General features: G+C 44.3%; 1 protein-coding gene and 1 long non-coding RNA gene across 3 annotated transcripts in view; one reads left to right on the forward strand and one right to left on the reverse strand.

Annotated features, from left to right (window-relative positions):
• The window catches only part of PRKCE (protein kinase C epsilon), a 1,836,175-nt gene that overhangs the window by 207,979 nt on the left and 1,601,021 nt on the right, over nucleotides 1–27,175 (reverse strand). For both annotated transcript variants that reach the window (XM_069608445.1, XM_069608444.1), the window contains one exon: nucleotides 21,882–22,020. In XM_069608445.1, the coding sequence (XP_069464546.1) occupies nucleotides 21,882–22,020 (139 nt within the window). The remainder of the gene's footprint in view (nucleotides 1–21,881; nucleotides 22,021–27,175) is intronic.
• LOC138468046 (uncharacterized) lies at nucleotides 11,981–14,291 on the forward strand. Its single transcript, XR_011268187.1, has 3 exons — nucleotides 11,981–13,396; nucleotides 13,490–13,600; nucleotides 14,081–14,291. It is a non-coding gene; the product is annotated as an uncharacterized lncRNA (long non-coding RNA).

Consider the following 27,175-nt stretch of genomic DNA (forward strand, 5'->3'; position numbering starts at 1 on the left):
GCTCCACTGTGTTCTTACTTCAAAGTTGATTTTTGAATTGTATGCCCTTTGTTGATACTTTGCCTTGTAGTTGCTAGAGTTCTTACATCCCTGGCACTGTTAGAACGCATATTTACCTCATTTATTCAACAGCACATTAAATTAAATATTTAGTAATTTAAGTGCTATTTCTACAATTGCAAAGGTTTTGAAAGCCGATCATGACTCATTTTTTGTGGAAGAAGATCGGATTTCAATTCTGTTTGCTGCCTTAGTATCCTGGCCCCTTGCTGCTCCTTTCTATCCACTCAAAATTCGATTGATAGGGGTTTGAGGGAGCATTGCAGGGGGAAATCATAACTCTGGTGCTAGCTACCCAAACGGTAAAATTGCTCCCATTCATTTGTGCTTTGGATATGTTATAGTAGAAGGTCAACCAAGTGTATTTCATCATTTTACATTGTAATTATCACCCCATTGGAGATTGCTGCCCAATATTAAAATTGTGTGATTTTCTTTCAATTTAAAATAAATAAATATTGTATTTCCACCCACCGGCCTGGTTCATGGTCCATTGTGACCCGGGGCATTTGTAAAAGGGGGTGTGAGACAGGTTGGGTGCAGCTCAATCGAATTCTAGGAAATAAAGAAAAGGTATTTTAATTGTGCGCTACATCCTAGGGTAAGGGCAAGAGTCCTGGTTTGGTGTGTGACGCCCGATTGGAATCCTTAACACTTGTGTGAGTTATATCCAGTTTTCATTGTACTACATCTGAGGGAGACTATAGTTGATAAGAACAAAAATGCTCTCTCTGCTCTGCGTGTGCTCTGTAAATCAGGGTACACTTCCCAGCACAGAGAGTGCAGCATTTTTTAAATGATAGCTAAAATAAACTGAATCATGTGGTATTCACGGGTGTAGTAAAAAAGGTGGGCTGTGAATCGATGACTATGCTTTATAGCTTCAATGAGAATTGCTTGTTAATTCGTGACCCATGAAAGTAATCGATTTTTGAAAAAGTGAATGGGGAGGTGAAAGGGCATTTACACTTCCTAATTTCATTCCCATTAAAAATGATAACAATATAAATAAATCCGCTCCTCCCTCATTATGTTGCACAGTGTTAGGCGGAAACCTTTGCTGTTCCCTCTGGGACCACTGCAAAAGATTTAGGACTACAGGTGTTTGGCGGTGAACCCACTTGGTAGCAGTCTGTACCACACAGATTCACTTGGTAGCTGTGGCTGAGCAGTCAGACTTCCCTCAAGAAGAGTTGAGCAGTATGTGGAGTATACAAAATAGGGCAATTCTTCACAGCAAGACAAGCAAACACGCAACGAGGCTTAGTGTAAAGATATTAAGGCATTTATTTATAACGAAACATCTATCAAAAACACTATGGCAAATTCATGGCAAACAAATCAAACACAATTACTCTACGAAGAAGAAAACGATCAATCCCCCTAGCAATATTTTGACAAGTCTAGGTTCTACCGGTATCACTTATTTTCAGACAGAGGTGTATACCTCAACCTAGATGGCACTCTAATATTAGTTAGGACGGGAGAGAAAAAGATAGGCAGGTTATGAAATCAACACAGTTCAATCCTGCGCGGATAAAATGCAAGGCAGGAAGGCAAGAATCACAATAGATCGTAAAGTTCAGAGGCCAGGCCCACTCGGAGAGAGGCAAGGCGCGATGTCCCAAAAAGTCTCTAGTGGAGGTGCATTCAAGTCTTTGTAGCAAATTGTTATCAGCAGATTGAACCAGTTCAGAACAATAAATGAGAAAAGCTTGGAGGCGACCCAACGGAAAGGAGAGGATTAAGACACCTCACTCGAACCGATCGAAAAGGGAAGCCAGGCTGACACGGTACCTTGTTGTGGAGGGCAGCTCCGGCGGGGGTAGTTGTTCCTGGTGGTGGATGCACGTCGGGTCTTTGCCAAGAGTAGAGATGATCTTGTCGTCGAAAAAAAGTGAAGTCCGGTGCACCACCAGGGAAGAGACCAGCCACGGAGTGCACCGTCACAAGGCACCACCTTTTGGTCGCGGTACAGGGGTAGTGGCTATCCGGTTGCCGAGGTGCTCTGCACGGGCAATTCGACCACTGCGTCCTGAGGTGAATAAAAAGCAAAGGGGACTGGTTGTTCCCACCAGTCAGGGGAAGAGACTCTCCGGCAGGGAGATCTCCTCTGTCGTCGGGAAGTGGTGAGTCGGTTCTGCAGGGCTCCACCGGAGGTGTCGTCGTGCAGGTCGGCTCAGCATTACCCTCGTCGGATGCTTAGGTCCTGTGGCGACTTCTGAACATCCAGTCCCAAAAGCCCTGCTTTTATGCAGAAAATCCCCATTCATTCAGCCTAGCTGTCAATCAACACATGCTAAGTGGTGAGCGGGAAGGCTCACCACTTGGGCCAATCACTCCAGAGTGCGACCGGAGTTGGCAAGGCAACTCGGTCCAGGGTGCCTAAACCCCCTCCCACACCCCTGTGGTAACCCAGACAGAATGGCACCACTTTGGAGGGTCTCTGTACAGAGGCCCGCCAAAAATGGAACAAAGGGCTCAACCTTTGGTTTAGGAGTCACAGAGACGAACACAGACGCCATTTTACAAACCGAGTTCTGGCAGAAAATACCATCCGATAAACTTATTTAAGATAAGTAGACCGGTGGTACGTTAGAGATTAACGAGAAAAAGTATTAATCTCCAACAATGGGACGAATCCCATAGGGTTATGTTCGGGATCGGACATAACAAGTAGTTTCCACTGCCACCCGCCAAAACTCGATGAGGGGGGACGGGACAATGCCCCCTCGAGTAACAGATCCAGGAGTAATCGAATTACCCCTACTAGTACGTCCACAATAAGATGGTTTGTACTAGTTCTGTTAGTAAATTTAGGTCTAGTAAAGCCAATGGTGACTTTACATGCCCGGGGAGACAGTAGTCAGTCCCCGGGTATGGAGTCTATTGTGGAGGTCCGCTAGGACACCCCAGCGTTACGGCACGTAGGGTGTGGTGTAACACACATAGAAAAACATATGAGACCCTATGGAGTAAAAGACCCCATAGCCCATAGAACACATTGGTATTCAAAGGAAGTACACACACATACATGTCCAAGAGTGGGAGAAAAAGAGTCTCACTCTTGGCAGGATGGAAAAAACAAACTCCAGAAATCCAGCAAAGCTGCTGGGGGACTCACTAGGTTAGGAAATTCAGCCTAAACAGAGAATTCTCCCTAACACACAGTAAGGGAAAGGCTCTACAACTGTGGGTCATGATTTGTAAAGTCAAGTGGTACTCATCCTTGTATTCAAAAACCATAAAACCGTTTTCCTATATTGGATGAGGGAACCAATATCCTGTGCATAGCACACGTTCAAATTGAATGCACATGCTAGAAACCCACAATCCCACATTCACACAGGGAGGCAAACAAATGTCAATATGTGTACATAAATGTCATTTTTCTATGCAATGTTTATCTGGTATAAATACTTGTAATAACATGTTCTGCTGATTGATTATAAAGAATCTACTTTAATTTAAATATTAACTGAAGAGAGTTTGAATAGTCTGACTGATAAGTGGCAAGGTTGTCATAGAATTCAGAATATGGCTTACAGGTGAATTGTATTATTCAGGATTAGAAGTCTTAGAAATATATTTCATTGGTATATGGTGTGAATGTATATGTGCCACCTCACAGCAGAAATGTCACATGCAGTCCAACTCCAACTGTGTTTATACGTTCTTAACATTTATGTATCTGATTGTGGTGGCATCCCCTGCATAAAGTAAGGGGATCACCATTGATTTTATTTTATTTAAATACATTTGAGTTTCAATGATACACACAGCTTGGTTCCTATCCCAGAATTGTGAGGTGGGATTACATACCAGGGAACAATACATCAGAGATTGTCACTTAGTGACAAGATCAACATATTAACAAATATCTCAACAAGTGCAAGTAGGTGTAGTCTATGCTTTGGTGTCTTCAGATCTGGTTATGGAATTACTTATATGAATAGCTCTATTTTTTCTAGTTAGTTTACTGAATTTTAGGAAGTCTTTTTGCAGTCTCAGATGCTGGGGGAGATTGTTCTATAGTTGAGGTCCTGGGATGGAGACCATCATCTTGCTCATCTGAGGTATCCTAGTGACATAGAACTGTTTGAGTGGTCACTGGGCAACTGAACCTTCAAATACCCAGGAAATATATAGTGCACTGCTTTATAGCAGTGGAACACATGTTAAGCAATAAAATGGACAATGGTAGACATAGAAAGTGAATAACCAGTACATTTTCCTCCAGAGTCAACAAATAATTGTCAAATATGTTGTCTCATTTTCTTAATTATCTTAACCATACTTGAAAAGAGGTTTATCCTGAATACTTCTGCACCAGGAAAAATTGAACAAACGACTACTAATTCCAGAAGGAAGAAACATACATTCTCAAATACAATTCTCATGGAAAACCAAAGGACTTACAATACTACGGGTAAACTTAGCTATGTGCTATTGATGGAACCCAAGTATCTAACACCATCTTACAATCAATGTTCCAATCCATGAGAAACATCTTATAAACAGCAGGCAGAATGGCCCTTGGCTTATTGGAAACACCTTTTTAATTTACTTTTTTGTTGCTGTCATTTTGAAATATTCAATATGTCCAAAAGCAAAACTTTATTAATAAGAAACTGTTGTACACATTTAAAAAAAAGACCCACCCTGGATCCACTATACAGGCAACCATTCTGTGACTTACCCAGGTCCAAATAACAAAATACCTCTTCAATGTTTCAAAGACCGTTTCCAGTTGAAATTCACTCTTCCTAGGTCTCTGGTTCACAATGTGCCCAGTGTAAGACACACTCACAGTGGCTGCACACGAGAACGGTACCATACACTACTTGGTGTCCTTGTCTCTATGTACGCGCCCTGATGCCTGCGGGCTTCGGCGCGATACAAGTGAATAAAAATAAAATAAAAAATAATAATACCTTCAACAGATGCCAAAAAGTCCAGCCTTCTTCAGGAGAGTTTACATATATTCGTTAGGAAGTACTTGCATGATCTTATCACAATGTCAGTGTCATGTAAACAAGCAAACAAGTCACTCCGACCGGTCACCTTCCTCAAATTCATCATGTCTTCTCGTGGTTTTGGAATTAGTAGTCTGGTACCCTGGCTCTGAAACTCACAGTGACTCATATTACAAGTGCTTATTTTCTTCATTACGTTTCTAGTTGCAATTCCCTCATTACTTACATAACTAATGAAACGAGTGCTCAACCGACGATTTGGACGCCTTCTCCGAGCAGTTTGAAACAAAACACATTATGGAAAAAAACATCCTTATTGCTTTGTGTGCAAAGCAAATTTCTTTCTTTAGCATTGATGGCTGTTCCTCAATGTTGCTTTGTAATCTGATATGTTCTTGTAAATGTGTACGTGGTTTTATCATATTCATATTGTGTTATGCGTTATACACCATTAAAACACTTTACAGATAGGCCTTTTATCAAAAGAAAAGATGAAAATAGGTTTAACCAAAACATATGCCATTCTGTTATTTCAAACTAAATGGACTAAAAAGTAGCGACAAAAATCGTGAAAAAGAGTTTTTTTTCCATTTGTTTTGTAGCTAGTTTGAGACAAGTCTGGATTCAGTTTGTTTCCTAGGAATCTCAGAGAAAGTTTCCTTTCCAAGCAATATATATTCAGACTCTTTTAGAGTCCAAAAGCAATCAGCTAAAATGGGGAAACAGACTCTGAATGAAAGCAGGGATTCATTCCTCAGACATAATGTTAGTGGCATCTGTATATTCCCACACTACTTTCTCCAATGGACCAATTAGAATATAGCAGTAACACCCATGGCAGCGGCCTGGATTGGCCGGTAACTGCCCAGGGATCAAGTTCGTGAGGTCCTCAATGCTGGGCCCTGGTGCTGTTACCAACTGATCCAACCCACTGCTACGGATGGTATTGCTATTTGTACCCCAAGTTCAGAAAATGTGGTGCAGACAGCAATGTATTTGTCTCAATGAACGGGTGGTATGTTGATGCGACCCCTTAATTGAAAGAAGTATACATTCACTATGGCTGCCATGGAAATGGAAGGCAGGGCTCTGTGTGGAACCCCTTTTCCATTTCCATAGTGATGAAGGAGCAGCGTTGCAACCCGGGAAAAAAAGTAAGTGGGGGCAAGGGGGAGCTAACGGTAGATGGTGAGTGGACGGGGGGGGCCTGCACAAGTGGGTGGCAAGATGGCAGAGGAGGGCGGATGTGAGAATCTTACCAAGTTGCTCGGAAAGCAGGATTTGATCGTATGATTCAGCCTGTGATCCAAGCAAACAAATTGGCAGCTGTCCTTACGCTGGTTGCTAATCCATAGAAGCACTACAGCCATTCTAGCATAGGGGTTTGCAACCTGTGACTCTCCAAATATTCTGGACTATGATTCCCATGATCCCTCACTATTGGTTATGCTGGTTAGAGCCGAATGGGGTTGCAGCTCAAAACATTGGGAGTTCCAAAGGTTGCCGACCCCTGAGAGTATTCCTTAGTGTGCCATTGAATTGCAATACTGTCATATATAAATGAGAGAATGCCTGAAACCTCTCGCACAGGGCTGGGTAACAGGTAAAGTGGGCCACCATACAGAATCAGTGCAGATAAAGGAAGGGTTAAAAACCTGCACTTCAAACGAGCCGCAATTGTCCTAATCTGCCATCAAATTTCCGACTTAAGAAAAAGATGGCTCCTAGGAGCAAACTAGTAGAATAGCTATTCTTTGATAGAGAAAGTGTAATTAAATAGAGAGGGAACCCAAAAACAGAAACGTTTGATCTTCAACACAGCTCTACAACCAACACGCACCAGGCAGGCCCTGAAAAGAATCCTCAGCGTCTGAAATATCTGCATGGTGCTTTTTTTTCTTTTTTTGGTAAAGCCCACATTATGAGTCAGCGAAACATTCCTGGAGATCTACTGCTTGGAAACCTCCATATTACTGTTCAAAACCTGATGAGATCTGCTCGTAGAAGCTACACATTGTTGGCAGCGCCATCAGAATGGGTGGGCAAGCCATACTACAGGATAAGCAGCAAAGCTTCTGCAGACACGAATGTCTCAGACCCTGACAGGCAACGATGTCAATGGGGAAAGCTCTGCCTTGGATGATACAGTAATACATATTGTTGCATCGTTGACCTCCCCAATTAACATTTGCCAATGCACTGCTCAGTGGACACTGGAAAAGGCGGTGAGCAGCCTTTCTTTGAACTCCTGTCTCCTCATAGAACATAAGGGGCCAAGTTCAGTATTAAACTGCATTATCCACCCAAGGCTATCCCAGCTGTGGATCCATTGCAACATGTGGATCGAGTTTACAAACTCTACTAGGACTTCTGAAAAATGCGAAGGGCTGCACAAAACACAGAGTGCTCGAGAAGATCGACGGGTACATTTTATTTTACTATATTTCTATTGGGGGTGAGGAAATTGCGGCTAAAATTCACATTTTCTGTGATTCACTCCCTTATTAGCCAGATTAAGACTGCCTGCAGGAAATGGCAATAATAATTTGTGAGGAAAACTAATAGGTTAGACTGTATTAGTTATGTTACCCCACAATTGTTGTAAAATGCACCTTCTGTCGTTTTCATTGCCTTCTGCTTCCAAAATAAAATATGAAGAACAAAAAATACACATGAAAAGATTCATGTAATTGCTACGCATCTGTTGTTGCAAAAATAACCTGACTTGTGAAGAAAGTAAATGTTAACCTGAAAACAGTAATGATTCAGAAATGTAAATTCTGTGTTTAGAAAAGCCTACTACGTTTTCCATTTGATTCACAATGATCTTGGGGAAGTAGTATGCTGCCTGCTGCCCAGGCCCCTGGAGAGCCTCTGGATGCAGCCAGCGCTGAGGCACGCTGAGGCACGCTGTTGGTACAGATGAATGCTGTGCGTTAGCCCCTGAGGCTCCAATTCAGCAAATAACTATCTCTTTCAAGAGAGTGATTCAGCCAGATCAGTGGCATAGGAGCAGAAGGAGGGCGAGGAAACCGGCATATCAGTGGCATAGGAGCAGAAGGCGAGCGAGAAACCAGCATATCAGTGGCATAGGAGCAGAAGGCAAGCGAGGAAACCAGCATATCAGTGGCATAGGAGCAGAAGGAGAGCGAGAAAACCAGCATATCAGTGGCATAGGAGCAGAAAGCGAGCGAGGAAACCAGCACGTCAGTGGCATAGGAGCAGAAGGCAAGCGAGGAATCCAGCACATCAGTGGCATAGGAGCAGAAGGAGAGCGAGGAAACCAGCATATCAGTGGCATAGGAGCAGAAGGCGAGCGAGGAAACCAGCATATCAGTGGCATAGGAGCAGAAGGCGAGCGAGGAAACCAGCATATCAGTGGCATAGGAGCAGAAGGAGAGCGAGGAAACCAGCATATCAGTGGTATAGGAGCAGAAGGAGAGCGAGAAAACCAGCATATCAGTGGCATAGGAGAAGAAAGCGAGCGAGGAAACCAGCATATCAGTGGCATTGGAGCAGAAGGCAAGCGAGGAATCCAGCATATCAGTGGCATAGGAGCAGAAGAGAGCGAGGAAACCAGCATATCAGTGGCATAGGAGCAGAAGGAGAGCGAGAAAACCAGAATATCAGTGGCATAGGAGCAGAAGGCGAGCGAGGAAACCAGCATATCAGTGGCATAGGAGCTGAAGGCGAGCGAGGAAACCAGCATATCAGTGGCATAGGAGCAGAAGGCAAGCGAGGAAACCAGCATATCAGTGGCATAGGAGCAGAAGGAGAGCGAGGAAACCAGCATATCAGTGGCATAGGAGCAGAAAGCGAGCGAGGAAACCAGCACATCAGTGGCATAGGAGCAGAAGGCAAGCGAGGAATCCAGCACATCAGTGGCATAGGAGCAGAAGGAGAGCGAGGAAACCAGCATATCAGTGGCATAGGAGCAGAAGGCGAGCGAGGAAACCAGCATATCAGTGGCATAGGAGCAGAAGGCGAGCGAGGAAACCAGCATATCAGTGGCATAGGAGCAGAAGGAGAGCGAGGAAACCAGCATATCAGTGGTATAGGAGCAGAAGGAGAGCGAGAAAACCAGCATATCAGTGGCATAGGAGAAGAAAGCGAGCGAGGAAACCAGCATATCAGTGGCATTGGAGCAGAAGGCAAGCGAGGAATCCAGCATATCAGTGGCATAGGAGCAGAAGAGAGCGAGGAAACCAGCATATCAGTGGCATAGGAGCAGAAGGAGAGCGAGGAAACCAGAATATCAGTGGCATAGGAGCAGAAGGCGAGCGAGGAAACCAGCATATCAGTGGCATAGGAGCTGAAGGCGAGCGAGGAAACCAGCATATCAGTGGCATAGGTACAGAAGGAGAGCAAGGAAACCCGCATATCAGTGGCATAGCAGCAGAAGGAGAGTGAGGAAACCAGCATATCAGTGGCATAGGAGCAGAAGGAGAGCGAGGAAACCAGCATATCAGTGGCATAGGAGCAGAAGGCGAGCGAGGAAACCAGCATATCAGTGGCATAGGAGCAGAAGGAGAGCGAGGAAACCAGCATATCAGTGGCATAGGAGCAGAAGGAGAGCGAGGAAACCAGCATATCAGTGGCATAGGAGCAGAAGGAAGGCGAGGAAACATGAACGCGTGCTCCAGCAGAGGACTATACATATACTTTGACTTGTGGATGGGTCTGGCTGATATGTTCCCAAAACAGTGCCTGCTTCAGGCCTGAACCCCTCGCCCCAATCATCAGAATGTGGGAAAATCCGTCAAAGGGTTAACAATTACTACGGGTAGGAAACAAAGCCGTTTTCAGACCAATCCAAAATCATTTTCAAATAGAAAAAAATGGGACAACCTATAGCCGTTCAGAGTGAAAAGCGCTGAACAGATTTGCACCAAATGAGAAACAAGTTGGACAATGTGTCTTTTGGTGGTTTGGTGTAAATCCTGCCAGCATTTTTTAAAAAAAAATTCTAAAAAAAAGGGGGTTGCTCCGTCCCCAAAAAGCGTTTGCATATTTCCCATGGTGCACTGCTTAAACCTGAGCAGTGATTTCTCATAAGCAAAATCACAGTGGCATTTTTGATGTTCATGAACATTTGCTTTGAAAAGAAGGGAAAAAGGAAATACTGCAGACAATGGGGGTCATTACGACCTGGGCGCAAAGGGATACCGGGCACCGGTAATGACACCGGTGCCGGTAATCCCTTTGCGCCCTATTCCGAGGTCCCTTTGCGGGTCCCTCCCTTAACGCCTGGTTTTACCAGGTGTTATGGACGGGACCCGCAAAGGGATACCGGGGTCAATAACGGTACCGCAATTTGCGGTACCGTTATTGACGCCTTCCCATTGAGCCCTAGGGGGGCTCAAATGGGAATGTAGAATGGCTTTTCAAATGGGGATTTACCGGTCCCGCAAAGGTCGGAATAGACCGGTAAATCCCCATGCCACCAAGTCGGTGGCGGCACCGGTATTGGTGCTAGTCATGGCACTAATAGCGCCATGACTAGCACCAACCTCGGAATGAAGGCCAATGTATGTTATTTTTGAAAAATAAAAATAAATGGAGGGCTGTGTAGAAGTGGCAGGCAGCTGGGTATTTCAGAGAGCATCTAAAACTACATATACAATACCATTTCTTAGTGAAGTATAAAAAAGGCTACACAATCACAAAGTTGTATATGAACTAGTAAACCAGCACATGTGAAGGAGAGATTATGCTGCCCTTTGACATTCTGTAGTTATTTCATTTTGAACATTGTATCTATTGCATGATTGAAACAACTGTATCTGCGATAGTCACAATGGGGTGCTACTTGCAGTGGAATGAAATCAGTGATGTTCAGTCCACAAGAGGTGTCATGGGCAGGTCCCCATTACTCGTTCCTCTCGCCACCCATTATTCCTGCCTCACTCCTTCTCATCCTCATACCCCAATTACCCAACTCACTCCTCCTCATATCACCCCGCTACACAATTCTGCTTTCCAGTACCACACATCCCCACCTCACTGTTCCTCATCCCAGTACCTCAGGAGTACCAAATTGCCACTACTCACTTGTCCCGGTCCCCCATTGCCTCACCTCAAACTTCCTTGCCCAGGTTCCCCAATTAGTAATGCATTCACCCTCCCTCCCGATTCCTCCTCCCAGTACCCAATTAGTAATCGATAACTTCCTATTATTTGTCCCAGTTGCTCTTTAGAATGAAGACAAGGAAGAGGGAGATCGGGGAGAAAGAAGTGTTCACAAAAATGATATGTCAGGAGGTTCAAGCCGTTGGCCTCCCTTCCTCACGTTTTCAGCATGGGACAAAGTGGTTCACTCGAGCATAGCACACTGTTGGGCTTCTTCAGAACAAGGATACAGTTCTGTTACCAGCATCAGAGACTTCCGCGCCCAAGTCTCTTTACTTATCAAAGTCTCTTGATTCAGAGGGCCTGATGTATCACAGCAACAAAACGTTCCTTTCCTCTTACAGGTACTCGTGTTAGGTGATTCACTCTTCTCCCTGGATCCCCCTCAGTCAGGCTCAGATCCCTTTTATACTACAATCGTTACTTTGGATCCCCCTCTTCCGTGCTCAGATCCCTTTGTCTAATGTTCAGAGAATATCCTTTCTCAGGTGACTCACAGTTCAACCTGGATCCCCCTCAGCTGGGCTCAGATCCTTCCTTTTACACAACCAGTCTCCCTCAGCCGGGCTCGGACCAATTGCAGTTCCTATTAGCTATGGAAGACTTTCGAATGTGGAGAAAACAAAAATGCTCAAAAGCCTACCATTCAGTCAAATGTTAAGATTGAAGAGAATTATCTCAGACCCAGCAGGCCTTGACTCAGAATGTTCATTTCTAGTTGAACGATTTGGATCTAGGGGGTATCCAGATACTATCACAGGAGAAGCCCGCAACAGATCAGAGACCTTCACGAAGGAACAACTATGCATCCCTAAAGTCAAGGATAAGTCCACACCGCTACTCTACATTTCAAAGTACTCACGACAGAGTTTCCAAATCAGCAAAACTCTGCGTAAAAATTGGACCATACTACACAATGATCCCTCTCTCCTGAAATTATTTCCCAAAGCACCAATGATGGCCTTTAAACGTGGACATAATCTCAAAGATAAACTAGTGAGAGCGGAAAGACCTCCTAAAGACAAACAACTTGTACTGAGTACCATAAAGAAGGGTACCTTTCCCTGCTTGAACTGTACGAACTGTAACAATGTTATAAAAGGTGAAACGATATCTCACCCACAAACTGGGAAGAAATTCAAAATCAGAGACTTTTCCACCTGCCTCTCCGCAGGTGTCATCTACTCATTGAAATGTCCCTGTGGTAAATTATACATAGGACAAACCACAAGACCCGTCAAAGAAAGATGGTCAGAACACAAATCCACCATCAGATGTAAGAATCTCAGATCCCCAGTGGCAAGGCACTTCATCGAATTCCAACATACGATTGCACAAATTAAATTTCAAGTCATAGAAATTGTCAAACGTCCACACAGAGGTGGCAATTACCAATCCCTGTTGTCACAGCGAGAGAAGTACTGGATCCACACACTTGACACTTTGCAACCTAAGGGTCTGAATGATGAATTCTCTTTGAGTTGCTTTCTATAGTGAATTGTGAAACTCACATGTTACATCGCCAACTACTATACACAAGTGTCAGTATCCCGGACCTTAAAAAAAATTTTTTTTCTTTGTCATTACAAGTGTTGTGACTTTGATGTTTTCTTCAAGGGAACTGTATTTTCCTATGTTTGACTTGCCTATATTCACTTAAATGTTTGCACCTGTTCACGAATGACCAATTGAACCATCTCTCCATTCGTTCGAACCTTGTATGAGTAATAGGCTACATCGCAATCTTTTATCCCCTTGCCATTGAATTATACTTGTCTCACTATATAATGAGTAGCCTCATGACTCTACATGATTTGTTTTGGACTATTAAGAGTAAACTGCATGTACCATTTGTGTTATCTATCATGACTGTAACGATTATTGTACTATTCACAAATTTCTGTTCCATTAGAACCAAAATTATAAAATGCGTTGCGATGGTGAACACCAGAATTCTTATGTTTCATTATGGAACATATTAACTCTACTTTTCTTATTTATCCTGATCTCTGGTCAGTCCCTATGAGTACGCTTGCACTATGCGCCATTGCATGATGGCCTCCATATTCCTCACTCACCGGCTTCTATGCCCTTTTCTATGTTTATTATTTAGTTTCCTTTCTACGTCTGACGGCGTGTCCCCAGCACAGCTCGTTACCTAGGTTACGACCGCGCGGAGCCACTGCCTGCCGGTTTCAGTTTCCACTAACAGTGTTCCCCGCACTGTACAGGTAAGCTACCGCTACTTGGGTCCCTTTGCCCGGTTGGGAGACCCCAGGTTTATTTTTCTCCAGTATAACAGAAATGTATATGTCCCCACTTAGGTGCCAGCAGTACGTGTCTCTTTGCAGATGCCCTGCATCGTATAATTGTTTCGAATACTTGTTGACCACACGGATGCCCCTGTTGCCTTGGCTACTCGTCCCGCAACTCGAGTGAGTGCATTCTTTAAAACCAATTCCGGTTTATTTTAAGTATTATTTATTTTATTCAGTAGCGCTCTTTTGGAGTTATTCTTTCTCCGTCCACAGGAGGGGTATGGTTTTTTCTTAAACACGCTCCCCATATTGACTCAGCTTTTTCACTATTCAAGGGTGGTCCTTGCTATTTAGAACCCACTACCGCTTTTGGCTTATCTCGATCTGTCTGACTCTTCATCACGCCATTTTCTAGATCCCACCATGTAGGTGGATCTCACACAATACATCTCCTTTGTTATGTGTTTAGCTATTAGTATAGAGTGTTTCTCTTTGATCTGTTAGTTCACTCTTTTCACCATACTAGATCTCCAGTATTCTGCTCTTCACCATCTCGCTAGCATCCCGAGTTATGTACAGCTTGTCAGTCAGTCCTTGACTGTTATGGAAATAAAATAAAAGATTTTACTTTTTGTCTCCTTGAAATGTTGTCAACAGTTCAATTGGGCCCTTATGAAGAAGAGGTTACCCTCGAAACGCGTCGGCCACTCCACAATTGGACAGCATCACCTCTCCATCATTTATTGCTTCTTCGCAATTTGTTGTAATATGTTAAACGTCACGAATTACTTTGTACAACAGAATGTGCCTTTTGGCAAATTTTGTTTTCCTCTTTGCCAAATAAATTGTTATATGCTCAACTAACAAACTGCTGTTATATATCTATATCCATATATTTGAAGGCCCTATGTGGCATCAGTAAACAGTGTGCAGGGGACGGGAGGGCCCCACTTTTTGGGTCCTCTTCTATTTTCTCTTTAGACTTTCGAATGTGCACAGGATTTAGCTTGACCCGTTGCAGGACCCCTTTGATTTCACAATTCACATTTGCCACCTCTCAGTTTGATACCTAACAGAGACCTTCGAATGAGCACCCACAGGGTGCCAGACCACTCTGTATATGGTATCTATCTTGGTTTCAAGAGTTCAGTCACTCCTTGGATGTTCAATGATATTTGCGTCACTCATCACATACACTCCACAGACTGTTTCTTCAGATTGCTTGATACAAAGTTGCCACTTGCAACCATGGTTCTAACACAGACCGGTCTACTATCAGTCTCCCCGACTCACTGGCTGTGCTGACTTTACTGACTCCGCTTTGTTGCAGGAGCCAAGGACAGTACCACAGTGGCAATCGCTCCTCCCCACCTTGGCTATCGAAGCAGGAGAGCCGCGGGTACTCCCGACACACAATGCACCTTTCTTCAGCTTTAATTCCAGGTCTTATGTTTCTTATTCTTGAGGGCTTGTGAAAGTAGTGGGTTTCCTCTGAAAAGGTCAAGGACACTTCCCTCCTTGCAACCCTCTCAGGTCTTGCCGTCTTTTTCCTTGTATCAAACTGTCATCTCAGAACTGCTGCTTCCTCGTGTGTTTTGCCTTGCTCAGAGTGTGCTTTCGTGCTGCGCCTTTTATCCATGTGGGGAAGTGTGATGGAAGTCAGGTGTGTGTAATTATCAGTAATTGCCTGACTCTGCCTGATCCTTGTGTTGGGACATGTCAGGTATACGGCTGGGGTGTTAGTCAGTTTCTCTCCCAGTGAGCTGTCCATGAGAAAGTGTGTCGGGAAAGGGGGTCGGGAGGGGTTGAGTTCCTAAGTATCCTACCTGGTAGGATGGGGAAAAGGTGTTACATGGAAGGGGATACCGCGTCTCACCATCTGGTGTCCTTGTCCCTCACCCCGAAGACCCCCACATCAAGGTGATCCTTCTGCACTGGCCCACCCCAAGGAACTGGATCCAAAATCGATGACTATGTCCTGGCCGCCTGGATGACAGATCCCCGGGGACTAGTGGGTGAGAAACCTTCTGGGAGACAGTGGTAATGGATTACTCTAATACACACTCTTTCAGCATCCTCATCCTGGGACCACATTAGTACGCCATTACCCTGTCAACCTCTTCCTGATGTCCCTTTATCCATTACACCTACTTCCTTTTCCTTGTTCTAGCCGCCCCTTAATAATCCATTGCCCCTGCTTCCCTCATCCTCTTCCTAGTACCACATTTGCACTCCATTAACCCCACCTCCTGCAACGTTGTCAGTGTACCCACTTAATATGCCATTACAATGCCTTGTGTGCATCTCCCATCAAAGACTGCTTGCGTGACTCCCCCGCCACAGCCCAAGTGATGCCCCAGCCACAGCCCCTCTCACGCAGCTCTCCCGCTACAGCACCTTGCCACAACTCCTCTGCCACAGCCCCTCACTGGGACTCTCCCGCAACAGCCCCTCGCCACAGCCTCTTGCCGCGACGCCCCCGACACAGTCACTCCTCCACTTCCTATTCCTTAATTCTGAGCCGCCCCATTGCACAGACCATGAGCACACTGATGTCATCAACATTAACATCACTGGAAACTAGAACACTCTGATGACAGCAAAAATTAATTTATTTATGAAATCATTGGAAAGTAAATGTCCTGTTATATTTCAAGACATTTGAGAAACATTTTACAGCTATACATTTTGGGACATATTCATGGAAGTGTTTTATAATGGGGCAATCCCATAGTAAAACGGTCTGTGAATCAGACCCTTAATGTATGCTACCAAAGGAGAAATAGTCCCTTCTTGTATGCCAAGCTGTTCAAAACGTAGGACATGTTCCTGAATGACTACATTTTCTTATACTATTAGAAAGGTCGCTAGTTTTAGTACATGACTTCATCATCGTCCTGTCCTAATATTGCACCGAAAAACATGGAACTATAATTCCTCAAGATGGACCTTTACCTGTCATCTTTCCAGAGCATTACCATGCTGCATGGTACACGCCTATGTTCTGCTTGGAGGAACAGACAGTTGGGGTACGAAAGATGAAGGGATTTTGTGAACTGCTCCCTCGCTTTTACGTTACCATCCTTCTGTTGAATGCTGAAGAGGCCTAGCTACACTACACACATCTAGTCATTTCCTCCCCATGCTTTGAAAGAGATTGGTGACGACATTTTAACATGTGACTAGTTCCGTGAAGACGATTTTTCACATATCCTTATGCCCGAAATTACTATTTGCCGCTTAGTGGAAATGGCTTTCATGCTAAGTCTGTGACTTTAAAGACAGAGATTCAAATCAAATAATTGCACTGGGATTTCTCTGATTAGGGCTACTCCTCTTTCACTATCTGACTCCGGACTGATCGTATCTGATGGCTAAACATTTACATAAGTATGAGAGTGCAGATGTGAAATTAGGCTAAAATAAGCATGAAAGTCCCTAAAATTAATTTAAGTTTGTAGATGCATTTTATGGCATTTCCCTCACTTGAAGTTCTAATTTGATCAATGATGCCGTCATCCATGTGCCCGTGGGCTGCGCAAGAGGGGAGCTTGGAGTTAAGATGGCATAGCTTCCAGAACTGCTGAATTTCAGGGATTTTCTTGCCATAAACTGGAACCTTAACGTCACTTCAACTAAAATTGTTCTTCACTGAACATATATATGAATGAAAATATATATACATATGATGTCATGTAGCAAACTGCAAATCAAAAGTAAAGCATGATGACAGAAAGCAAAATATTTTGAGAAAATTGAACAGAAAACTCAGAAGTCCTGATGCTGCCGTTATGCATTTTAAAACCATTTCAAGGTCGTTCTAGGAAACACAGAATAACGAAAATGGAGCACAGACATTAAATTGTGCCGGATGTATGAGGCTTCTGTCGCAAACTTAGCAAACATGTCTCTTGCTGTAAGAGCTCATAATGGTGTTTATAGGTCGCGTGCCCTCTGAATTCCTTCTTCCGTGCTGTGATTGTAGGATGATGGGAATGATTTTCTAAAATCACGCTCCATTGTTTTGACATTGGAACACATTTGTCTGTGGCTGTCTTCCATTTCTATTTCCCTGAACACCTGTTTTTTCCTACTGTATTTTTTTCAGCCAGTGAAAGCATGTGATTCAGAGGTCAACCCCTGATTGTTCCCAAGCCCCTCTCCTTAAAACCTGCCCCCACCACCTACACATAAGCTCTGAGAGATACGATCATATTAAGCCACTGCAATAACAGGTGTGACAAAAATGTTTAACTTACAGCATTGACATGAGCCCATTCGCAATAAACAGGAACGCCGCCGTCGGACGATGGAAGTACAGCACGTACACAGTCATGGTTGTTCACTAACTCATGCCACCACTCGCAGACGTGGGTCCAAACCGTAGCTGCCAACAGTGGAGGTTGCGCACACAGCCTCGTCCACGGCAAAGAAGACAGTGGCTAACAAGTACCTTCATAAAATGTTTGCCTAGTGATATCAATACATTAGTAGCTTAGAAGACGGTCCTGATGAAGATGGCCATTCTGCAAATAGACCATTGAAACCGGTCGACAGTTTCAGTTTGGGAAACACACTGGAAATTAATAAATACCAGACTGTTTGATCATAGAGAGTGTGGGCCTCCTGATCCCATTAGGTCTTTGTAGGAATAGTGCCTAGAATGTAATTTAAGATTCTTATGCACATTTTCTTTTTAGTAATAATGACATATGATCCAGGCAGAATAGAACTCAGAAGAGCTGAGACGTTGATACTTTTTTAGTTCGCTTTGTCCATGGCATTTTGTTGGGTGCCAAGACTTGTTCAAAAGAACCATGGAAATAATAGTGAATGGTTGAAGTCACTGCTTTGTACCAAGTCACTGCATATAATCTGAGGATTGGTCGCAGATTTGGAGAAGGTCGCTTCTCTCTTATTATATCCTTTCATAGATAAGCGGCCCATCAACGGCTCCTACGGTCAGGGTTGGTGTGTTGAGGGACAGATAGAGGTGTGTGGTGTCCCTTCTCTGCTCACTTACACAGACGTCAGTGTCTTGGTACATAGACTAAGATTTCATTGAAGGGTGTCTGTGTTATGTGTGAATAATGTGTAGGTAGTTCTGTCCTATATGGGTGGTATAATATATATACAGCGTCGACATAAGCCCATTCACAATATATTGAACAACCTGTAACCACAAAAATGGGAGTTGCTGGGAGTATCACGTGGGCCACGTGACAGTTGGTTTACCATCCATTTGATTTGCGGGTTTCTCTTCCAGAAAAGGAGAATAGCAGACGGTGTTAGACAAGGGATTCCATTGCAGCTCAGGAACTGATGTCATTACCCCAGCAAGCGGATAGGCAGCAGTCTGGTCTGTTTCTGAATGGGTTTGGAGTGATGCAGCCCAGGGTAGTGCCCTGATCTGAAAAGGAGATGAGAGCTGGAATGCAGCGGGAGAAAGAGCATGGAGTTCCAGATCTCCTTCCAAGATGCAAGCAGAAAGAAAAGGGCCCATGCTAAGCCTGTGACAGATGGCCCATTCATGACGGAGAACCCGATCCCCCTCTCTGCTAATGGAGGAAGAAGTCCCCTCCGTCGTGCAACCAATACATTGTGCCATTGTCATGAGTCACTGCAGAGCCAATTGCGAGAGACAGGCAGTCGGGTGTTAGCGCTGCCTGAGCTTCTGGAGGGGATATTAGGCTCAGAAGTGGGAGAGGACAGAGACCTGACTAAGGACTGACAACTGAGCATTAAGAAAGCGAGACCCCATTGTGCGTTTCCGAGGCCAGAACACTAGCAGCTATGCCTGGTTTCCTTCTTAAGACATGTCCATTATAGTTCCACCGTGGGTGGTGTCTAAATTGCTTTTCTCAAGACCAGTCAGCCCAGTACTTCCTGGATCCAGACATGGCTGGATCCATGACCATGATTAATAATTCAGTGTGACTCTACCACGAAGGTCAGGTAAAATGTCTGGGCTGGCCTCCAAGCTGTCATCAGCAAAGACACAAATAAAAGGACAGATCTCCCAAGAGATTCTAAGCAATCCGTGGTTAAGAAATGTATGGTAACAATAATATGATAGCTCTTGGTTAGAGATACAAGATCCAGGAAACGGTTATTGACAGTGAAATAATGTGTCAAATAAAGTGTGTGATATAGTTCCTTTGTGGTCATTATTTATTGAGGGCCAGGTTAGTAGTGTTTGTAGATATGTACAGACCTGTAACCTTCTTGATTTGATTCCCCATTGTTGGGGAGAAGCCTGCTTATGGTGAGATTTCAGCACCAGGTCCTAGAGCTGGAGTTTACATGGATTGAAAAGGCAACTCAGCAGACTCTTGTCTCTGCTTAGAACCAGATCTGGCCAGCCACCCAAATGAAAAGAAAGTGCAACCCCCGCGGGTATAGCGAGCTACCTTCTATAGAGCTCCAGCTGCAAAACACCAAGACCTGACTTATCAGGCGGCCAAGGAAGTGAGACTGCAAGTTAAAGATACTCTCATTGATGCACAAATACTGTCCAACAACACACCCCGCTAGCTCTCCAGTCAAATAACCAAAGCTCAAACATTAAGACCCACCAGATCACCATATCTCGGTCAGCTTGCCATCCAAAGATTCAAAAGACAAAAAGCAGGAGGTGCTAGATTCCCAGTTATTGCCACCAACTACTAGAATGCCATGCCTCTAGAGCTCAGGACTGACCCCTCACTCTGGTCGTTTCGAAAAAATCTCAAAACCTGGCTTTTCAAACAAGACCTAAAAAATGACCACTAATCCTACTATCTCGCGCATTCAGTCCTACTAGATTGTGCGAGCAAATCCTTGAATTCAAAGTCTGTCAGCCTGATTGTATCAGAAGGCAACCAATTCTTATGTATCTAATTAAGATTATGACTAAGATAAAAGTAACTGGTAGCAACCAATTTCCTTAAACACGCACGCATGCTGCAGGTATGTACAAGATTATTACTAAATTGTAAGTAACCGGATGTAATCTAATCATGAAGCAATTTCTTATGAGAAAGCTTGAGACTAACTGGATGTAACCAATGCCCTAAGCACACATGCATGCTCCAAGTATGTATAAGGTTATGACTAAATTGCAAGTAACTGGATGTAACCTACTCACAAAGCAATTTCTTATGAGTAACCAATCTCATGATGCCCAAGGCTGTCTTTTTTCACCTATAACCATATTCCTAAAACAAGCGCCCAGGTGCCCCAGGGTTAGGTGCGCTGTATAAATGTAATACATAAATAAATAAAGAATTCACTACAATAGATCCAGCAATACTATGAGAAGACTAATGTAAAGTTACATAAAACTGTCCAAAAAAAACTGGACACAGTGCTAGCCAGAGAACAATAAAATATCCAACATCATGAGCCTTAAGAACTCCAAAGTAAAACCCAATATTTCACCAGCCAACTCAAAAGACTCAAGCCCTAATCTGGCCATCAATCACCAAAAAAAGACCATCCACTCGGATAAGGCAATATCCTGGCGGATAGGTCACAATTAAAGTACGGGTCCAGATATGAGGGCAGTCTGCACTTTGCAAGGCCTAACCCCGTGGGAGGGTTGACTGAGCCTTTTAGTCTTTCCATGGTCAGTACTATTCAAACAGGATAATAATGGAACCTTACATTACAGAACATTGAAGCTGGATGAGTCTGAGATGAAGCAGGATACAAAAAGAGAAATGATTATTATTATCACTGTTATCATCACTTCCAATACAGTACAGCACTGGTGGAAATGATAACAGCACGTGATATAGACATATGAAAAAAGGAAACCGATCAGACAATACTGCAGAATACTGCCATTCCTAGGTAAATATGCTCTGTTGCAGACCGCCGTTCCGGTGTGAACTGCTCATAGCTTGTTCAACTGTGAGCGCAAAGTTAGATCACTTCGATGACGTGTGCACGAATCAGCCCAAATACCAGACGTGTAAAAGTAGTCACAAAAAAGCAAGAGCATGTACTTTGGGGTGCTGGGTCTAGCTTCTGCTGCAATCTGGATCACTTTCAACATCTCCCCCATCAAAATCGCCCTAAACTATTCCACCATGAACCAATGCTTCAACACATAGACATTCCATAGTATCCAAGATGATAGCATCATGTTGATCATCTCATCATCTGGCAGCGCATCTATAGTTCCTAAAACAGCATAGCTCCTAGCTTTAAAGAGGCAACTGTGGCAGCACTATACCAGAACCAGTCTGCTCCCACCCCAGCAAGTAGGTCCTGAATCATGTGTCACATGGTATGGCTTAGGAAGCCATTTAAGTGGTCCCACAAACAGCTATCAGACACCTTCAGGATCTCATGGTCCACAAGGACTCGCCAATATGATTCTGTAGAAAGTATGTACCTTACAATAAAATAGTCTAGTTCTTGAAACCATTAAGAACTGTGCATGCGTGATACCAAGAAGCCAAAGCAGGTGTACCTCTGGCGCAATGTAATCCGGCGTTCCGCAGAAGGTGGTCGTTGTCACGCCGTTTAAGATGCCTTCTTTACACATTCCGAAGTCGGCAAGTTTGCAGTGCCCTTCTGCGTCCAGAAGAATGTTGTCCAGTTTAAGATCCCTACATGACAACATAAACAAGTGAGACATCATCAGTATTATATTCTCAGCAAAATCGCGTAGACCTTTAATGAACTGGAATAGAAACACAGTCACTTAATGACGTGCACTTTTCTAAACACTCTTGATGTTCTAATCCCACATCAATTCCTCAGTAGCTGATTTAAGGTCATTAATCTATGCACAGAGAACGTACATGTTCCTAAACTGTGTTTTAAAATTCTAATTTTCTTGGTTAAAATGATCTATTCGTCCAAGAATTTGCCAAACACATACTGAACTATAATTTCAAACTATGCGTAATCCTAGGATTACAATTCCTTAAAGAGATGCTGTGGGAATAGTTGCCAGTTGGTTGTTTGTGTCACTTTAGTAAGCGTAATACTAAAGTCCCCCAGGATCATGGAGACTTTGAGCAGAGCAATGGAGGATTGCCCGGCTATCTTCTTTGCCGAGGAAACCATCCAACCCTCTGTCCCGAATCAGATGTGCAGCACAGGAGTCTTGCGTTCAGGTCAGTATAAAGGGTACTGCTTTACCACTTTTCCCAGCAAGGGGTGTCGCTACCATCTGGAGAGGAGGTCAGCTCCAGAACCCGTTAAATCCTTGATAGCACAGAACGGAGCTCCCAATAATGGAAGCGACAACTTTGAGGAAATGTTTGGAAAGACCTATTATGTCAGAGTCTGACAGTTTCTCCCCTTCCCCTGGACTGGCGTATCCACAGGCCTAACTAACTCTGACTCTCCTTCGTCAGGACAACCTAACAAACAGCCACATTTGAGTTCATCCTTGCCAAAGTGAGCATCTAGCCTGCATAGGTATTTAGGTTTTATGTTGCATAGTCTAGAAACTGCTATGAAATATCTTATCCCACCCATCTCCATCTGCATCCCAAAAATGTGAAGGTAAATAGTCTTTAAACCTTTTTGGTGGAAAACATTTTGTGCCCAACCGAACCTTCAAAGGGCCTGGTCATATGGGACCAATTCCACTTCTCTTTTGTCCAACTCGATGCTAGACTACAAGTAGTATGGCAAATATTTCCTCTGAGGCATGCTTAATTGGTTCTATGTGCCCAGATTGGCAGGTGTGTTTTTGCCGAATATGTTTGGCCGAAAAAACTCATCAACATCTTTTACTTTTTATTTGGGGGGATTCCCCGAATCCCCTCCTTCCCTATTAGCTAGTCCCTATTCCCCGCCCCCCTGTATCCCTAGTATCCCCTTACCCCCCTCCCATATTTTTCAATGATTTCTTGGGCTGAAAAGTTTAGGCAAAAACCTCAGCAAAAAAAAGCCTGGCGATGTAACAACCTTGTACTGCTTAATGTGCATGATAATTGTCTTAAAACAAGCGAAGAACAAATACACGTTTATAGTTATTAACAATTGTACGACTTTATATAAAGTTGTGACAGAATGCCCTTATCTGGCCTAAGCTTTCCATTTTAGAACCAGGGTCGAAGATCTTTATTTTATCCTGGAAATCACACGGCCAATAGATCCACCACTCTCATCTATGCCACTTACCCAAGCTCATTACCAGCCTCAACATCGGGGACCCCAAAAAGAACCATGACCCGAAACAACATACACATAGAAATATCAAAACCTAATAGATGTCACAGGACGCACATATAGCATCTGATGCCAGGTCTGACCTGGCGGGCGGAACGGCACCCGCTCGCAGACATTGACGGATGCACCGGCACCATTTGTGAATGGAGCCGGTGCATCCGTCCTCCCCATGCCCATTGAGCCCAATGGGACTCGAATGGGAATGTGGAGAAATATTTTTCGGCGCCCGGCAATGAGGAATTACCGGGACCACTGGGGCCGTAATGCCCCGCTAAGTCCCCATTGCCAGGCGCGGGAAAACAAATGACCCGGCAGCAGCCGTACCTTTATTATCGGCGCGGCTACCGCTGGACTCATAACGAGGCCCAATGTCATTGGATGAAGACTTTTTCAATCACAGCTTCGTCACTCTTCAAGTCACCAGGTTGCCAACCCGGCCTAAAGTGCAGGTGAAAAATAGAACAGACCGAAATCAGAGGAGGTGTCGCTCTCCTTTACCCATATTGCATAAGCATTGAAGTGAAATGTGCAGTGTTTCTTCCGAGACTATGGGTCTAAAAAGTGCACTTTCCAGTTTCACCTAACCAGATGTGTGGAAGGATGTGGCGCATTGTTCTCTTCATCGTGTGTATAAAGCTGGCATATTTTGTTCTTTCCCGAAGGCCAAAAATTACTGGAACGACTTTTCTGTGGTGTTCTCCAATAATATTCATGTTCTACCTCCTAACACTTACATTGATTTTAAACTGTTCAAATGGTGCAAAACATAAGTGGAAAAGTGCCTCCTTTTCCCAGGCAGCTTGTTTAGATTCTCTTGCACAGAGCAGTGTGTGCATCTTATTTCCAACCTACTCATGCTGTTCTCTTTCGCGCCTTTTTTATAAAGTGCAAGTGCGCACTAGGTCTGTTGTACGTTATTTATCTTTTCAATATCATTACAGGTAGCCCCTAAACAGAATGTTCCGGCATTTGGTTCAAAGTAACGCAGTACGGGTGTAGCCACCTTGCGTTACAAAGTCTCTGGCCGGTCCCTTGGGGTAGAAAGTGTGAAGGCCAAGGGGGCTTTGTACCACCGCCTGCTATGCCATGCTAGGTCCGGGGTAGTGTGGGGAGGTTACCAGTCCCATCCCACAATTTCCCAGTTAAGGGCAGGAGCTCTTCGCAGTGAGAACACAGACATCCCTTTCTCTTTAAGGGAGACCTATGATAGAATCAAACCCTTCAGAATACTAACCCTATTGCCAGGCAGTGGGTTTTAAAATAATCTTTAAAAACTGGCATTTATAAATAAATAACACTCATAGGAAGAAACCTGCATTTCAAATCACGTTCTCAGAGATTTCAGAGTAGAGCTGTGGCATTCCAAGATGGCGGTCGGCCTTGATAAAGGTTTGCACCCTGTTTTGGAGCCAGGGTATGCAGAGAAGAGGGGGTTGTGCGAGGGTTACCCTGTTGGCCAAATGAACCAATCCCTTTACATGTACACCTCAACATGCTAATCCCCAGGAGGCCCATAGTGGGGCAGGACAAGTACCCGATATACGCTGGGTGCTTGTAGGCAGAGCGTGAGCATAAGTAGTCAATGGCGGGACAGTACTGGAGCAGGTTGGAGGCAAGAGTAGAGGAAGAGACTGTTGGATCAGGAGGGAGGAAGTTGGAGAGAGAATACTGAGCTGGAGGAGGTGGCGGAAAAACAAGGATGGGAAAGAGATGGTGAAGAAAGAAGAGAATGAGGTGGTGAAGGACAAGGAAAGTGGGAAGCTGACAGAGACAGGGAAAAACAAGGACACTTACGTTCTAAGTGGGTTTGGTGGAGAAGAAGGAAGGTTAGGGGTGAGCATGAAAAGCAGATAACACACAAGGGCATGAACTAGTGGAGTAGTGATTAATATGAGAGGGAGAAAACAGAAGAAGAAAGGAGGTTGGTGGTAAAAGAAAGCAGAGAGGAGATAAGAACTCTATAGTAGAGGTGGAGGGGGGAGAAAAGACAAGCAGAAGGTGTGTTACAAGACTTAAGGTGTGGAATTATGAAACTATGGCAGAGCATTGAGGAGTTAAAAGAGGAGCATACAGAGGAATACGGTGGGGAGGAATGCAGAGGAGGGGGAAGGGACGTCAACTTAGCAATCAGTGGGGAAGGCAGATAAGGATAAGGTGCTGGGGACTACAATCATGCCAACAAAGAAGAAGGAAAAGAGAACTGGTGTCAGCCTGTAAAGCAGCATCATTAGCCAGCCTCCTGGTTGAAGCTTGGAGGCTTTGCAAGGTGTTACTAAACTCTACATGTTATAGCTACCATGGCCCAAAGAAAAGTCCACATGGGGCCGGGAGCCAAGGGAAGGGGATAGCCACGAACTCAGGATGTGGAGCCGAGGACCTGAATCAATGGACCCAAGAGACAAGAAAGAAGTGTGGCGACACCCAAAATGCCCGGAATTCGAGTTACTCAGAATGAATGATAAATCCAGAGACTGAACCCTGGATTGAGGATAACAGAACACACAGACTTTTGTGTTGATCCCAGAGACTGTAGCTGTCACCTTAAGGAGAAGCAATCCTGTTTTTGTGCACTTTATTAAGTTGGCTCATCTTTGTAAAAACATATCTAATAAACCCATATACATTAAAAACCACAACATCCTGAGTCTGAGTGTCACTGATTCTGCTCGGCTTTATAATTGATAGTTTAAGAAGTGGGATCGATGGGGGATGACCCTGGAGTTCCGCCACAGCAAGCGCCGAAGGTTGTAAGGGACACCAAGAGAGGACCAAGCTCCCCTTTAATGAAACACCTGGTTCAGCTGGCCTTGACTTCTATAGTGCTGATGATGTAGACATTGTGGCTGGGGCCTGGGACCTCGTTCCCAATGGCCTAAGGCTCCAGCTCCCCAGAAGAACCTATGGAAGGAAAGCAGCATAATCAGGGCCAGCCTTAAAAAAAGGTAGATGTTGGGCCCAGGCTGGTACATGAGTATTACCAGGGCATAATCAGAGTGCTGCTCTCTAACCAAGGGGAACATATATACATGATGCAGGAAGGGTACCCAATAGCTCAATTTGCAAGTGATTCTTGTCCATACTAGACTTAGAGGAAGCCACAGAGTTGGGGTGGAAGGGATTTTGGCTCATCCGACTCCATAACCGCCGCTAGCCCAGTAAAAGAGTCCACAGGCAAGGCATTTCTTTCCAGTGAAATGCACACCTATGACTGAAGCACAAATGGATGGTAACAGCCCATACCTCTAGTTGATAGGCTGGAGCAAAGGTGGCAGCAAAAGAGTAATCGAGAGATTTAAAAATCTTTTAAAACATAGCGGCCATGGGAATGGAAGCAGGGTCACCGAGAAGAGTCTCTTACATTTGTATGGCATGTCGGATTGAGGCAGGAGCCCAGACGTTGAAGACAGTGCTTGCAGAGTGCAGTGTCAGCGAAGACCAGATAAAAAGGTGCACTAGAGAGCTGGGGGCAACTGGAGGAAACAGGAAAGCAGTGATGTGGAGAATACACACATCGACAGGAGTGAATAAAATGCTTTGATCAAAAATTAAACCTGCATTCTAGCACTAATGGTTGAC

Source organism: Ambystoma mexicanum, chromosome 4q (assembly GCF_040938575.1).
Source record: "Ambystoma mexicanum isolate Mex_15411 chromosome 4q, UKY_AmexF1_1, whole genome shotgun sequence".
Classification (NCBI taxonomy): Eukaryota; Metazoa; Chordata; class Amphibia; order Caudata; family Ambystomatidae; genus Ambystoma; species Ambystoma mexicanum.